Genomic DNA, 16968 nt, shown 5'->3' with positions numbered 1-16968 from the left:
TGTATTTGTTCTTGAATGTGATTATGCCTAACTAATATTGATATTATTATACCTTCTTTCTTTCCATTTGCCTATTCTTTTTTCCCTAATTTTATTAATTTTTTTCTAAGTATTCCTCATCAAACAGTTCAATAAGGTTAATTAGGAAAATGAGCAATCCCCCATATCTTTTTTTTCCTGCAAGAGTTGTCTCTCCCTGAAAATAATCTTTAGTTTTAGATAATGTCATTTACTATCATGTCATTAAATAACATGCTTGTAGTGCTACTTGATTATTCAGTGTTCAATATTACCACTTTATGCAAGTTGAATATTTACCTTTCTTTCAGCCAGCCTAACCATACATCCCAAGCCCATTTTCCAACTTTCCATCTTAATTTTGATTAGATCAAAAGTCACAATTACATTACTATAAAGTTCAAATGTTATTTATACACTTCCACCTTCAGCCATGGCAGATTAGATGATAAAACACTAGGGCTACCAGCATAAACTAGAAAACTAGATAAAACGTATGAAATCATCGTTTTCAGATACTGAACAACAGGCAAGGAACAGCAGGTCTATGACCTCTGAAAGAAAAGAAATAAGGAGTTCCCACTATGGTGCAACGGGATCTGTGGGCATCTTGGGAGCACTGAGACACAAGTTCGATTCCCAGCCTGGCACAGTGAGTTAAGGATCTGGAGTTGCCACATCTGTGGCTTGGGTCATGACTGCAGCATAGAGCTCATCCTTGGCCCGGGAACAGGGCGGCCAAAAAAGAAAAAAAAGAAAAAAGAAAGAAAGAAAAGAATTAAGACAGATGAAATCCACAAGTGTCCCAGTTTTCAGCTCTTCTGGCACTTACTGGACCCAAGCACTGAATCCAACAGTCACATTAAGCAGAGGGGACAATGATCAAAATTTGAAGAAGTTGGGACAACTGAAATTTATAGGGCAAGATACCACAAAGGGGGAACTAAACAAAAAGAATTGCAGTAATCTACATAGAAGAATCCTGTGGTAACCAGTTTCCATACATAGCTCTTGGGCAAAGACACCGCAACAGAGTAAGAGTATCAATAATAAAGAAGTAAAAAAGAAGTAACACCAATCACATATACACTCCTTCAGAATATAGAGGATAAGGAAAGTTTTTCTAACTCATTTTATGAAACCAGTATTTCTTTGGTATTAAATCTAAAGTTATTTTTTTTAAGGTACAGATTAATACCTCACATGACAGATACAAAGAAATCATTCTAAAAATATTAGCAAACTGAAACAAAAAAGATAGTACATTATGATCAAATGAGATTTATTCTTTTTTTTTTTTTTTTTTTTTTTGCTGCTGGCCTTTACCAGAGCCACAGCAATGCCAGATCTGAGCTGCATCTGAGAACGACATCACAGCTCATGGCAATGCCAGATCCCCAACCCACTGAGCAAGGCCAGGGATCAAACCCACAACCTCATGGTTCCTAGCCGGATTCATTAACCACTGAGCCACAACAGGGAACTCCAAATGAGATTTATTCTTGATAGGGAAGGCTGATTCAAAAACCAATCAACCTTGGAGTTCCCACTGTGGTGCAGTGGAAACGAATCTGACTAGGAACCATGAGGTTGCGGGTTCGATCCATGGCCTCGCTCAGTGGGTTAAGTATCCCATATTGCCATGAGCTGTGGTATAGATCGCAGATGCGGCTTGGATCCTGCATTGCTATGGCCTTGGCGTAGGCTTGTTTATTTAGTGCAATCTCAATCAAATCCCAGTATTTTTTTAATACAAAATGACAAACTAATTTTAAAACTTCGGTGGAAAGGCTAAGATTTACATATCCAAAATAAATTCTAAAAAGAATTAAAAAGTTGAAAAATTTTATTATAACAGATTTGAGGACTGAGAATAATCAAGACTGTGTGGTACTGACAAAAAGATAAGATATAGGAGTTCCCGTTGTGGCGCAGCGGTTAACGAATCCGACTGGGAACCATGAGGTTGAGGGTTCGGTCCCTGCCCTTGCTCAGTGGGTTAACAATCCGGCGTTGCCGTGAGCTGTGGTGTAGGTTGCAGACGCGGCTCGGATCCAGCGTTGCTGTGGCTCTGGCGCAGGCTGGTGGCTGCAGCTCCAATTCGACCCCTAGCCTGGGAACCTCCATATGCCGCGGGAGAGGCCCAAGAAATGGCAAAAAGACCAAAAAAAAAAAAAAGATAAGATATAATTATCAGTGATGGGATATAAACTCTAGAAGAAGACTGACATACTTATGAGCCACTGATTTTCAAGAAAGTCCAAGACCATTCACAAGTAAAGGGTATGTATAGTCTTTTCTACAAATGCTGCTATAACAACAGAATGTGGGGGTGTAGGGGGGACCCAATCCCTACCTCTTTTCTGAGCCGCTGTGGCATAATATGATTACTTTCCCTTTCATTTACAACTTTTTGTTTCCCCTAGAGTTAATAGATGTGTTTTGCTTGATTAAATCTCTATGTGTTTATTACTAACTCAACCATCAAAATCTCCTCCAGCTATTGAAATGGCCTCACACACAAGACACTTCCCTAAAAACACCAAATATCGGAGTTCCCACTGTGGTGCAATGGGATTGGTGGTGTCTTGGGAGTGCAGAGAAACAGGTTCGATCCCTGCCTTGGAACAATGGGTTGGGGATCCTGTGTTGCCCCAACTGTGGCTTAGACTGCAACTTCGGCTCGGCTAGGATCTGATCCCTGGCCTAGAAACTCCATGTGCCACAGGGCATCCAAAAAAGAAAAAAGTAATAAACAAATATTACTTCATTTTGAATTTCTTGTACATATTTCCCTTGGAGCTTTGAGATTTGCCACATCCTGGGTTAAACTGTCCTCTATGTGACAGAGCTGTTATCTTTCCCCACCATCCAAGGAATTCCACTGTTTCTCTCCTGTGTTTGAAAACCTATTTTCTCTATCTCATTTCTCTTCTTCATTCTTTCACATTGGTGGGGCATACCCCTCTAAGAGAATCCTGAGCAAGAATGAATGAAAGGTAAAACACTTTTGAGGGAGTCCCCGTCGTGGCACAGCAGAAATGAATCCGATTAGGAACCATGAGGTTGTGGGTTTGATCCCTGGCCTCGAAGCTATAGCTCTGACAGGACCCCTGGCCTGAGAATCTCCATGTGCTGCGGGTGAGGCCCTAAAAAGACAGACAAAAAAAAAAAAAAACCAAAAACCTTTTGAGAAACTTTTAAGTCCGAAAATGTCTTTTCATAATACCTTTACACTTAACAGCTGAGCAGATATGGAGTTCTAGAATTAAAATAAATTTCCTTCAGAAGTGCCTTCTAGCTTCATGCCTGCTTTAGCAGAGTGTGAAATGACTTTGATTCCTGATCTTTTATGGGCAACTTATTCTTTCCTCTTTTGAAACCTGTAAGTTTTTTTAAGGTAACACCAGTTTATAACCTTCTATTAAATTTCATGCATACAACATTTTATTTCTACTTCTATGTACCCTAGAAGGAGTTGTGGCTCACTGGTTAATAACTCCAACTAGGAACCTTGAGGTTGCAGGTTCGATCCCTGGCCTCACTCAGTGGGTTAAGGATCTGGAGTTGCCGTGAACTGTGGCGTAGGTTGTAGATGAGGCTTGGATCCCTCGTTGCTGTGGCTCTGGTGTAGGCTGGCGGCTGCATCTCCGATTGGATCCCTAGCCTGGGAACCTCCATATGCCGTGGGTGTGGTCCTAGAAAAGACAATGTGCTCACTACTAAAATTTTAGTTTCTGTCACCAATCAGTTGAAACCCTTTACCCATTCTGCCCTCCCCACTCTGCCCCCCCCCCTCTGGTATCCACTACTCTGCTCTCTGTACCTGTTTGTTTTTATTTGGTTTGTTCATTTATTTTCTGTTTGTATATTATACATGTGTAAAATCACACAGTATTTGTCTTTCTTCATCTGACTTATTTCAATTAGCATAGACCCTTCAAGCCAAGATTCTTTTTTTTTTTTTTTTTTGTGGCAGAGTAGTATTCAAGAGAATGTATGTGTGTGCCTGTCCCACATCTTTATCTATTCATCCACTGATGGACATCAGGTTGTTTTTGTATCTCTGTTATTATAAACAATACTATGAGGAACATAAGAGTGAATACAGATTTTTGAATTAGTGTTTTTATATTCTTTTTTTTTTCATTTTATTATTTATTTATTTATTTATTGTCTTTTTGCTATTTCTTGGGCCGCTCCCTCGGCATATGGAGGTTCCCAGGCTAGGAGTCAGATCGGAGCTGTTAGCCTCTAGCCTACGCCAGAGCCACAGCAATGTGGGATCCGAGCTGCGTCTGCAACCTTACACCACAGCTCAAGGCAACGCCGGATCGTTAACCCACTGAGCAAGGGCAGAGACCGAACCCGCAACCTCATGGTTCCTAGTCGGATTCATTAACCACTGCGCCACGACGGGAACTCCAGTGTTTTTATATTCTGTGGTGCCTTTCTAATCTGAAAATATATTTTTTGGTCCTGGGAATATTCTCTAATCATATTATTGAAGACAATTTTAATTTTCAGTAACAATGTCTATTGTTCACTAAATTTTTTATACCACCCCAATCTTGTTTTTTTTTTTTTTTTGTCTTTTGTTGTTGTTGCTATTTCTTGGGCCGCTCCCGCGGCATATGGAGGTTCCCAGGCTAGGGGTTGAATCGGAGCTGTAGCCACCGGCCTACGCCAGAGCCACAGCAACTCGGGATCCGAGCCGCGTCTGCAACCTACACCACAGCTCATGGCAACGCCGGATCGTTAACCCACTGAGCAAGGGCAGGGACCGAACCCGCAACCTCATGGTTCCCAGTCGGATTCGTTAACCACTGCGCCACGACGGGAACTCCCCAATCTTGTTTTATGGATACAGTATCTTCTTTTATTTCTGAGGTAAAAACAGTAATACCTTTGTTGAAGTTTTTATTTCCTTGGCCAGTCCCTAGTTTCCATGCAAGTCAATGTTGCATGATGCTATGTCAAGTATACCATCTGTGTTCCTGTATTTGCTGTTTCCACCAGGTATTTTTCTCAGAAATGCTACACCAAAAGGACATGCAAAGGCAGTCTAAGGAATGATCAGGTAGCCTATGCCTATGTTTAGGGAAGCACTAAAGTCCTTTTGACCTCACTAGGCTCAACAACTAAGAACCTTTGAAATACTAAACTTTTATGGGTTTTTAAAAACTGCCCCTCTCTCTGCTTTTCAAATCTATTAAGACAAAAGAGATAGACAGGTTTCATCTTGTGGGCCAAAATTGGGAGCTTGCTTCAATTAGTCCTTTATTTGCAACTGTAAGTTTATTTAAATCATCTCAATTATCATAGTTTCATGGTCCTCTCCAGGTCTCTAGCAACACCTGTGGGTTCCTTCTGTGTTAATATAACAACTGAAGCTGGTCTCCAGAGATGCAAAAATTTGCTGGCCCCAGAGTGATACAGGCAGTTTCATAGCTATGTGTACTCAGGAGACTCTCTGGCAAAGCTAAGCCAGGCCTCAGGTAGTGTGGCCTGCACTGTCTGACTTGCATGATGCAACCCGTGAGACAGGCAGAAGCGAGGTTTGCTATGACTAAGGAGCAGTTCTAAGGATTGTGGATATTCAGTCAAAGAGAAAAATAAAGTACAGTAAAGTAAAATAAAAACAAGAAACAAAAACCCTCCTGTTTGACTACTAACAGTAAGTGCCTCACCTAAAGACTAAAAGTTGGAGACTCAAAAGGAGGCTGTCTCATACTTCTTTAATCTGGACTTTTTTTTTTTTTTTCCTATAAATGCTGCAGAGCCTTGGTATTTGTCCTTGTGACAATCTCTCATATTTTTCACTGACTCTTTCATGTGATTTCATCCAGAGTCATTATTTTATAATAGGAATCTCAAACTTAACATGTCTAAAACTGAGTTTCCGATCTTCTCAAAAAATCCTATTCCTTACATTTACAATGGATAAGCAATGAGGTGCTGCTGTATGGCGCAGGGAACGAGATCCAATCTCCTGTGATAGAACATGATGGAATGGAAGATATGAAAAAAAGGAGATATATATATGTATGTGTGCATGTATACATATATATATATATATATACACATATATATACACGTATGACTGGGTCACTTTGCTGTACAGCAGAAATTGGCACAATACTGTAAATCAACTATACTTCAACTAAAACAAAAAACAAAAACAAAAACAGGAGTTCCCGTCGAGGCTCAGTGGTTAACAAACCCGACTAGCATCCATGAGGACACAGGTTCGACTCCTGGCCTCACTCAGTGGGTTAAGGATCTGGTGTTGCCGTGAGCTGTGGTGTAGGCTGGCGGCTACAGCTCCAATTCGACCCCTAGCCTGGGGACCTCCATATGCCTCCAGTGCAGCCCTAAAAAACAAAAAGACAAAAAAAGAAAACCAACACCCTATTCCTATTGGGAGTCTTTCCCATCTCAGTTAACAACCATTCTGTACCTCTATTGCTCAGTTTGAAACCTTGTAGTCATCTTCAACTCTGCTACTTGTGCATGTTAAACTTTATGAACCTCTGTATGTCTGGAAAATGTTTGTTTCAAATCTGAATGAAATTGAGAATTCTTTTTTTTTTTTTTCCCTTTGTCTTTTTAGGGCCACACCAGCGGCATATGGAGGTTCCCAGGCTAGGGGTCCAATCAGAGCTGTAGCCACTGGCCCCCACCACAGCCACAGCAATGCAGGATCCAAGCTGCGTCTGCAACCTACTACACCACAGCTCATGGCAATGCCGGATCCTTAACCCACTGAGCGAGGCCAGGAATCAAACCCACAACCTCATGGTTTCTACGTGGATTCATTAACCACTGAGCCACAATGGGAACTCCAAAACTGGCAATTCTTCATTCAAACTTATATTCACTCAAAAATTTGGTAAAATATTTCTCACTTGATTTCTCTTTTCTATAGTCATAAAACAAAAACAATGGCATCAGGTTTATTCTTGTTCCTTTGCGATCTATGTATTTTTCTTTCATGAACTTTTAGAACTTTTTCTTTATTCTAGATACTCTAAACTTTCACAATTATATAAACACGTTGATATCTATTTCAGTCATCTTGCTTCATACGCACAGAACCCTTTTAATCTGAGGATAATTGATTTTCATCATGAGTTATTTTCTTCTATTAGTTCTTTCATTATCTCTTCCCATCCATTCTTAGCTATTTCTGAAAGTTCTCTCAGCAGAGATTAGAACCAGTAGATCCTTTATGCTGCTTTTCTTTCATGCCTTCTATTTTTTACTTTTTTGTACTATATCCTTCAAAAATACTCAGCACACTCTGGCAAGTCACTAATTTGCTCCTGAGCTGTTCATTCTTTTCTTCCATCCATCTATAAGACTTCAACCCACCTATAGGACTTTGTTCTTTAAAAAAAAAAAAAAAATGCTCTTTCTACATATGCCTTTCTCTCTTACCTCTTCGATAAGTACCAGTGACACTTTAAAAAGCTTCTTTCTGTTTTCTACTTATGTTAGGTTCTTCTATATACCGATTTTTGTGATTCTCTTTCATACTGGTGGATTTCCTGAAACACCCACTGATTTTTAGTTGGTACATATCTTTACATCTAAGAGCTCTGCCAACCAGTCTATAAATGCTGTGTACAGCAGGATGTTCTTTTGTGACTGTAGAGAGGACAAACTGCTGTACAGGTACATTAACAGTACATCTTCTAAGCACTGGAAGTCATAGTTTCCTCAGGATATTTCCATCCCCTTTAAGGCTCTGACCCAAACTTATTATCAGTGTTACAGGCAGAGGGCATCTGTCTTTGCTACCTGGCATAAAAGGTGGACTGTTGCTCCAATGCCTCAATACTAAATCAACCATAATGACAGTTTTCCTAGGATCTTGAAGCACCACTATTACTGCCTGAGTATGTTTTGAGCTAACACTTTTTTCTTTTGCCCTTCTGATTCCTCACACTGGTCCTCCCAGAAAGGCACCCTTTTATTGATAACCAGCTTTGCTGAAGTTTTTTCATTTATCTTTCCATTAATATTCTTGTTTTTTGTTTTTGTTTTGGCCACACCCTCAGCATGCGGAAGTTCCCAGGCCAGGGATGAAAACTGTGGCACAGCAGCAACCCAAGCCACAGAAGTGACCCAAGCCACAGCAATGGCAATGCCAGATCCTTAGCCTGCTGTGCCACCAGGGAACTCCCTCCATTCATGTTCTTTAAGTATATGAGTCATATAAAAAAGATATAATATATACATTATAAATACCTGTTACATAATTGATTTATATATATAAACTACACTAACAACTAGATCTAATCTTTTTACGTTCACATAATATTTGTTAAATGCCCACTAGATTAAAAAAAATGGACAACGCGTTGTCTTCTGAAATATTTTCTTAATAATCTAGGTATTTAAAATCTTATTTCCACTTTCTCAAAATTTAGTGGTAATGACACAAGAGCTTTTTGAAATGCGTAAGCACAAAAGGAAGTTTAAATCATACAAAAAGACACTAGAGAAGGCAAAAAAGACAGATTTGCATTAAGCCCTAAGATCACAAAGTCCCTCAAAACAGAGATGCAGCAATCCTACTCACCCTAATAAATCATTGACTACACTATAACTGCTGCATCTGATTAAATAACAAAATCCATGAGAGTTCCCTTGTGGCTCAGCAGGTTAAAGATCTGGCATTGTCACTGTAACAGTTCAAGTTCAATCCATGGCCCAGGAACTTCTGCATGCAGCGTGAATGCAGCGCCCCCTCCCCCAAACAAACAAACAAACCCCCCAGAAAATCACAGATTTTTTTAGAGTTAGAAGGGATTCAAAGGACTTGCATTTGAACCTCAAACCTACTACCCACTAGTTTATGCCTTGGATAAGTTACTTTAAAGGCCTAGTTTCTTTAAGTGTACGACAGGGATAGCACAATCAGCCTAGAACTGTCATAAAGACTCAACACGTGAGCAACTATTACCCTCTGAACCAGGACTTCTCTGAATTTTAACCCAGGAACTTTTTTAGTACACATCAAAACTTCTCTCCTATTCTGTACAAGATAATTAAAGCAAATTTTGACCCCCCCACCATGTAATACTGAATGTGTTTTTCCAATTTCACACCATCCAGTATAAATCTACTGCCTCTCTCTACTCCTAATCCTCCTAAAACAGCCAGCACTGATGATCATGTTACTCTCTCTCCTCAGACCAGAAAATCAAAGGCCAATCAGAGAGGGTATGTGACTTTACCAAGGTCCTAGACTTAGTTAATAATAAAGTCAAGACTCGACTCGCTCCCAGGGTGGTTTCTTTCTACTTCATTATATCTTAAAAACATGATGCTACACATTATCTCACCTGAGGTTTATAGATTCTTTTAAAGCTACTAACTCATACACATGGGGGAGAAAAACTAAACACAAAGTTATTTTTGAGTATTTACCTTTCTACATGCAGGACAAAGTCCATTTTCATCAGTGCGAATTCGATGCCAACAAAATCGGCAAATCTGGTAGCCACAGGTGCAAGGGAAAAAGTTGATATCATCTATCTCCAAGGGCTCCATGCAAAGAGGACATTCCACAGGGTCTTCCTTCGCATCAGGACTGCGAGACATCTTCACGTTTATTAAACAGCAGCAAAAGTTTATAATAATTTAAGGGAGAAGTAAGTTCAGCACTGAGAACTAAAATGTAGAACTTCAAAGACCTGTATGAGAAAAAATAAAATATACTGTTTACTACTGAGAAAAAAAAGGCATTTTCAACAATCAAGAACCATGTTATCAAAAATTCTGGAAATGAAACCAATTTTTGCTATCATTCCAAAGATGGAATTTTGAATTTTTTTGCATGTCAAGATAAAAAGCCTGAGGTTGTTAATTTTTTTTTTTTAATGGCTGCACCCACAGCATATGGAAGTTCCTGGACCAGAGACTGAATCTGGGCCACAGGTGCAACATATACCACAGCTGTAGCAACAGATTCTTTAACCCACCGCACAAGGCCAGGAAGCAAACACATGCCTCCACAGTAACCTGAGCCACTGAAGTCAGATTCTTGACCCACTGTGGCACAATGGCAACTCCAGTTGTTAAAATTTTTTTTATTACTTTATTTACTTTTTGTCTTTTTAGGGCCGTACCCAAAGCATATGGAGATTCCCAGGCTAGGAGTCGAATTGGAGCTGTAGCTGCTGGCCTACACCACAGCCACAGCAACACCAGATCATTAACCCACTGAGCAAGGTAGGGATCAAAACTGCGCCCTCACAAATACTAGTCAGATTGGTTTCTGATGAGCCACGATGGGAACTCTAGTTGTTTTTGAGTTAACAGGAAGACAACAGAATTTCCTTTTTTTTCTTTTTAGAGAAAACATTTAGTACTAACCTAGTACTAATTTTAGCACATTTTGGGGGAATAAATAATATACACAAGCATCTTCATCCTAAAACATACTCTATACTTTTTTTTTGTCTTTTTGCCTTTTCTTGGGCTGCTCCCGCAGCATATGAAGGTTCCCAGGCTAGGGGTCTAATCGGAGCTATAGCTGCCGGCCTATGCCAGAGCCACAGCAACACCAGATCTGAGCCACATCTGCGACCTACACCACAGCTCACGGCAACGCTGCATCCTTAACCCACTGAGCAAGGCCAGGGATCAAACCCTCAACTTCACGGTTCCTGGTCGGATTTGTTAACCACCGAGCCACGATGGGAACTTTTAACCAAAAGCTAATAATACTGCCACATAACTAAAGGAGTATTCGTCTAAAATGTGTCATATTTTCCTAAAATAAATAAAATAGAGAGGATTCAGTCAGCTACAATTACATGTTAATATCAAACAATTACCAAAGAAAACATGAGCAAGATCTAAAAAATTTGCCATAGAAGCTAATTATTTACGATTAAAGATTTACTAATATGCCAATGAAAACGTCTATGAAAATAAACACATATTAAACAAAATAAAAATAATCACTTTTATTACAACAATGCTACAAAAAGCCTGCAAAAAAATAGGAAGGGGGAAGAGAATAAGTAGAGTGCCACATTCCAAAGTCTTTTTAAAAATTAAAAAATTTATTTAGATTATGGAGAACTGAAAATTTTTAAAGTCACTGTTAAACTAAAACAGTGTTAGGCTGAAATAATTATTCTAGGTTTTAAAAAAATGAGAGCCACCAAAATAAAACTTAATCCAATCCCTAACCAAATGAGAGGGTTTTTTTAAAACGTAATTTGACCAACTAATTCTGAAGTTTACATAAAAGAGTAAATGCATGAGAAATGCTTTGAAACTTTCAGAGGAAAAAATATGGGTATATGCACTATCAGATGCTGAACTGTATTACGAAGTTACAATACCTTCAATAACTTGATAATGGTAGAAAAACAGACAAAATATCAAAAAAACTAAAAAAACCATGAATTACAAGATTTAATATTTGGTAAAAGGGGAGTTCCTGTCGTGGCGCAGTGGTTAACGAATCCGACTAGGAACCATGAGGTTGCGGGTTCGGTCCCTGCCCTTGCTCAGTGGGTTAACAATCCGGCATTGCCGTGAGCTGTGGTGTATGTAGGTCGCAGACGCGGCTCGGATCCCGCGTTGCTGTGGCTCTGGCATAGGCCGGTGGCTACAGCTCCGATTCAACCCCTAGCCTGGGAACCTCCATATGCCGCGGGAGCGGCCCAAGAAATAGCAACAACAACAGACAAAAGACAAAAAAAAAAAAAATTTGGTAAAAGGGACATAAGAAATCAGTATGCCAAGGATGGACCCAATTTATAAGCAGTAACAGGATACCATGCTATCCATTTTAAGGAGAAAAAACAAACAAACAAACAAAAAAACACAACAGTATACAGCTATCTCACACTGCAATCAAAATAAATCCCATATAGAGTTCCCTGGTGGCTGGGTTAAGGATCCTGTGTTATCACTGCTGCGGCTCTGGTTACTACACTAGTGTGGGTTTGATCCTTGGCCCAGGAACTTTCATAAGCAGAGGGCACAGCTAAGAAATAAATAAAAAATAAAGGCAAGCAACAGAGTAAAGGATATAGTCACTGTGTGTAAGAGTTACTATCCAGGGAGTTCCCGTCATGGCGCAGTGGTTAACGAATCTGACTAGGAACCATGAGGTTGCGGGTTCGATCCCTGGCCTCGCTCAGTGGGTTAACGATCCGGCGTTGCCGTGAGCTGTGGTGTAGGTTGCAGACGCGGCTTGGATCCCGCGTTGCTGTGGCTCTGGCGTAGGCCGGTGACTACAGCTCCGATTCGACCCTTAGCCTGGGAACCTCCATATGCCGCGGGAGTGGCCCAAGAAATAGCAAAAAGACAAAAAAAAAAAAAAGAGTTACCATCCAAAACATATTAAGAAATCTTACAAAGCAATTTTTAAAAGGCAAGTAAGTCAAAAGAAAAAAATGAGAACAGAATATGATGGGTAGTCTACAAAAGACTTATAAATGATTACAACTTATGAAAAGACAATCAACAGTGAGACAGCATTTTCTCCCACCAGCCTGTCAAAGAAGTTAGTCTCCCCACAAAGTAGAGATTATCACTGATCTAAGTTAAGTTCCTCTTTACAGAGAGGAAATGGGAGCACATAGAGTACCTTGCCTTAAATTGCACAGCTATTTATTCAGCGGTGCAGCCTGGATTCATTCCTGGAAGTCTTAGCCCCAGAATCTGTGCTCTTAACCATTCCTTTATACCCCCTAAGAATCTATCCCACATACATACTCACACACGTACCAAGCACTTTGCTATGTGTTTTCTAGCATTGTTCCTAAGTGCAGAAAACTGCAAACAACGCTAACTGTCCATCAGCTGGCAAATCATTAAGCAAATAAATTATACAGCCATTAGGTGTGTGTTGAATCAGAAGATGAATATTATATGGGATCTTTTAACTTTTATAAGTAAATAGGAGATTAATGTAAATATATAATTATTTGCACATAAATATATAAACCCTGTATGTGTACATATTTGATTTGTTTCTCTAATAAAGCACATAAAAGGTTAAAAATGTTATCACAAAAGACAAAACAGAAGTACTAACTTTATTTTGAAAATGTGTATTGCTACAATAAACATTTTTGTAATTCAAATGGCCAAATTTAAAAAAAAAAGAAAAATTATGTTCAACTCCTTTAGGAAATTTTTTTTTTTTTTTTGGGTCTTTTTTCCTTTTCTAGGGCCTCTCCCTCGGCATATGGAGATTCCCAGGCTAGGGGTCTAATTGGAGCTGTAGCTTCTGGCCTACACCAGAGCCACAGCAACACAGGATCCAAGCCACGTCTGCGACCTACACCACAGCTCACAGCAACGCCGGATCCCTAACCCACTGAGCAGGGCCAGGGATCGAAGCCGCAACCTCACAGTTCCTAGTCGGATTCGTTAACCACTGAGCCATGACGGGAACTCCTCCTTTAGGAAAATTAAATCTGACTTGTGTTGTTAGAAGAAAAATAAAATGAAAATTATCTTCCTATTAATCTATAATTATTTCAAAAAAAGGTTTTTAAAAAGAAAAAAATAGTATATGTTATTTATAAACAATTCAGGAATCCTGGTTTGCAGACCCTGTTTTGCTACTGTCCATTTCCTCATATATAAAATGAGAGGTTTAGAGCGGATTTCTAATGGCTCTCTCAACATGAATATCCCAAAACTATACCTGTAGAAAACACTAACTCAAACACAGGTTCTACCAGGAAACTAAAGTAATTAAGGGGTGCTATTTACACTTCTAATAGATTTCTGATTATAAGATTATTTCCATAACTACAGCTTATTAGAATTATAGTGAAGTAATTTATGAGATGCTGGGAAGAAAATAAAACACTCAAGTTTATCAACTGAAAAGCTTTCTAGAAAGTAAACTACTATAAATAAAAGATGACATATTGAGGCTTTGCTTTTTCATTGCTTCTGACTTTTAATTAAAGAGAGGTTGCGGGTTTGATCCCTGGCCTTGCTCAGTGGGTTAAGGATACAGCGTTGCCGTGAGCTGTGGTGTAGGCTGCAGACACAGCTCGGATCTGGTGTTACTGTGGCTGCAGTGTAGGCCAGCGGCTACAGCTCTGATTCGACCCCTAGCCTGGGAACCTCCATATGCCGCTGGTGCGGCCCTAAAAAGACAAAAAGAAAAAAAATTTTTTGCAAGAGTATCTTCCAGTTTAGAAGGAGGAAAAGAGACAAAACAGCAAGAAGTCCCTCAAGAGGGTTAATAGAAAATCCAACACCTTTGTATACTTCTAGCACCATGGAGAGATGCCATGAAAGCCAGCTACCAAATGTGATCCCATAGCTGGTAAAATATAAGAGGGAAGTCTGAGGTAGAACTGGAATACAAGGTAAAAGAGCTAACTCCCGCCTCATCTCTTTCAATAAGAAGCTATACAATCTATTTACTTACTTACTTATTTAGTTATTTAAATTTTTTTGTAAAGGGCCTCACCCACGGCATGTGGAAGTTCCCAGGCTAGGGGCTGAATGGAAGCTGCAGCTGTGCCAACCTACATCACAGCCACAGCAATGCCAGATCCGATCTGTGTCTGCAACCTACACCACAGCTCATGGCAACACCACCTTAATCCACTGAGCAAGGCCATGACTGAACCCGTGTCCTCATGGATACTAGCTAGGTTCATTACAGTTGAGCCAAAATGGTAACTCCAGAAGCTATACAATCTTAAATGAGATACTCAAAATCACTAGGACTCAATTTACTCATCTGAAAAGTGCTAAGAGACACAAAATCTCAAGAATAGAGACATTTCCTTTATGTAAAGCCAATGAACTAAGCTTTTAAAATAAGCTATGAAATAAAACTCTCTCCTCTCCAAATACCCTATCCCAAATTCTCATTTTAGGGAAGAATAACTTTATTTCATCATCCAGTCAACTAGAAAATAAAAGAGAATGTAACAAGATTTATAAATGTGCAAGACAAAAATAAAAGATGTCTTTAAATGAAAAAGAGAAGTAAAGTCAATGGCTTTCTGGCGAGGTATGGAGGGTCTTAGGACAGAACTGATCAGTTTTGATTAAGCAATTAATTTTGAGAAAAAATGTTTATTTTCACAGGATTAGCAAATCCTCACAATGACTTGGTGAAATCAAATTATCCCCTTTATAAAAACGAAACAGGCTAAATGAGAATTCAGCCTTTAATTAAGTGTTAAAGACAATTCAGAAATAAGATTACCAACTACAAAGTACATGTCCTTTTCAATATTATAAGAAAGAAATTATGACTACTGAAAGCTCAGCTGAATAGTCTTGGTACAGAGTTATAAATGTCCTTAAAATAAAAATGACACTACTTTTTCAAAAACCAAAATTCTACAGGAAATCTCTACTTCATTATCCGAGTTCTTATTCTCTATATCACCTGCAAGTAATACCACAACACAGTATAAATTCTGACATACATAATAACGGTCCTGCATCACCAAGAATCTCATATGTAGTAAATGGACAAAATAAAAATCATAAAAAATCATGCTAAAAAATTCCTGGAGTTCCCGTCGTGGCGCAGTGGTTAACGAATCTGACTAGGAACCATGAGGTTGCGGGTTCGATCCCTGGCCTTGCTCAGTGGGTTAACGATCCGGCGCTGCTGTGAGCTGTGGTGTAGGTTGCAGACGCGGCTCGGATCCTGCATTGCTGTGGCTCTGGCGTAGGCCGGTGGCTACAGCTCCGATTCGACCCCTAGCCTGGGGACCTCCATATGCTGCGGGAGCGGCCCAAGAAATGGCAAAAAGACAAAAAAAAAAATTTAAAAATAAATAAATAAATAATAAATAAAAAGTTCCTTATCACTCATAGAAAGCTGTATACGTGGTTCTGAACTATTGAACTCTGTTCAAAAGACCTGTATAAAATACACTGTAAAATCTTTAAGTACTATAGCTGCTATGGAAAATAGTTTGGTGGTTTAACATGAAATTAGCATGTGATCTAGCAATTCCACGTCTGTGGATATACCAAAAGAAATGAAAGGAAAGACTTGAACAGATACTTGTACACCAACATTCACAGCAGCATTATTCACAATACCATGCAAATGTCCATCAACAGATAAATGGATACTCAAAATGTCATCTATACATACAATGAAATGTTACTCAGCCATAAAAAGAAGGTTCTGGGATTTTTTTACTTTTTAGGGCCGCACCTGCAGCATGTGGAAGCTCCCAGGCTAGGGATCGAATCAAAGCTGCAGCTGCCTGCCTACACTACAGTCAAGGCAACGTGGGATTCAAGCTGCATCTGTGACCCAAACCACAGTCTGTGGCAACGCTGGATCCTTAATCCACTGAGTGAGGCCAGGGATTAAACCCACATCCTCACGGATACTAGTCAGGTTCTTGGCCTGGTGAGTCACAACGGAAACTCCCAAAAATGAAATTCTGATACATGTTACAATGTGGGTGAACCTTGAAAACATTATGCTAAGGAAAATAAGCCAGTCACAAAAGACAAAGATCTTGTAATTCCATTGATACGAGATTATCCAGAATAGGCAATTCGTTGACGGAGAAGCAGAACAGAGGTTATCAAGGGTTGGGGAGGGGGGGAGAAGGAGAATGGCAAGTTTTTAATATGTACAGACTTCCTATTTGTGATGGTAAAAAGGTTTTAGAAATAGAAAGTTGTGATGGTTACACAACATTGTGAATACACTTTAATGCCACTGAATTGTTCACTTAAAAATACTTAAAATGGGAGTTCCTGTCATGGCTCAGAGGTTAACGAATCCAACTAGGAACCAGGAGGTTGCGGGTTCGGTCCCCAGCCTCACTCGGTGGGTTAAGGATCCGGTGTTGCCATGAGCTGTGGTTGCAGACTCGGCTTGGATGTGGCATTGCTGTGGCTGTGGCATAGGCTGGTGGCTACAGCTCTGATTAGACCCCTAGCCTGGGAATCTCC

At 39.7% G+C, this 16968-nt stretch overlaps 1 protein-coding gene across 6 annotated transcripts in view; it reads right to left on the bottom strand.

Moving 5' to 3' along the window:
* CNOT4 (CCR4-NOT transcription complex subunit 4) overlaps positions 1-16968 on the bottom strand; it is a 159600-nt gene that overhangs the window by 78002 nt on the left and 64630 nt on the right. For all 6 annotated transcript variants that reach the window (XM_047762983.1, XM_047762984.1, XM_047762985.1 and 3 more), the window contains exon 2: positions 9457-9722. In XM_047762983.1, the coding sequence (XP_047618939.1) occupies positions 9457-9630 (174 nt within the window). In that variant the 5' untranslated portion in view covers positions 9631-9722. The remainder of the gene's footprint in view (positions 1-9456; positions 9723-16968) is intronic.

The sequence above is a fragment of the Phacochoerus africanus genome, chromosome 16 (genome assembly GCF_016906955.1).
Source record: "Phacochoerus africanus isolate WHEZ1 chromosome 16, ROS_Pafr_v1, whole genome shotgun sequence".
NCBI lineage: Eukaryota > Metazoa > Chordata > Mammalia > Artiodactyla > Suidae > Phacochoerus > Phacochoerus africanus.
Note: the sequence above shows the minus strand (reverse complement) of the source record. Positions and strands in the feature narration are given on the sequence as shown.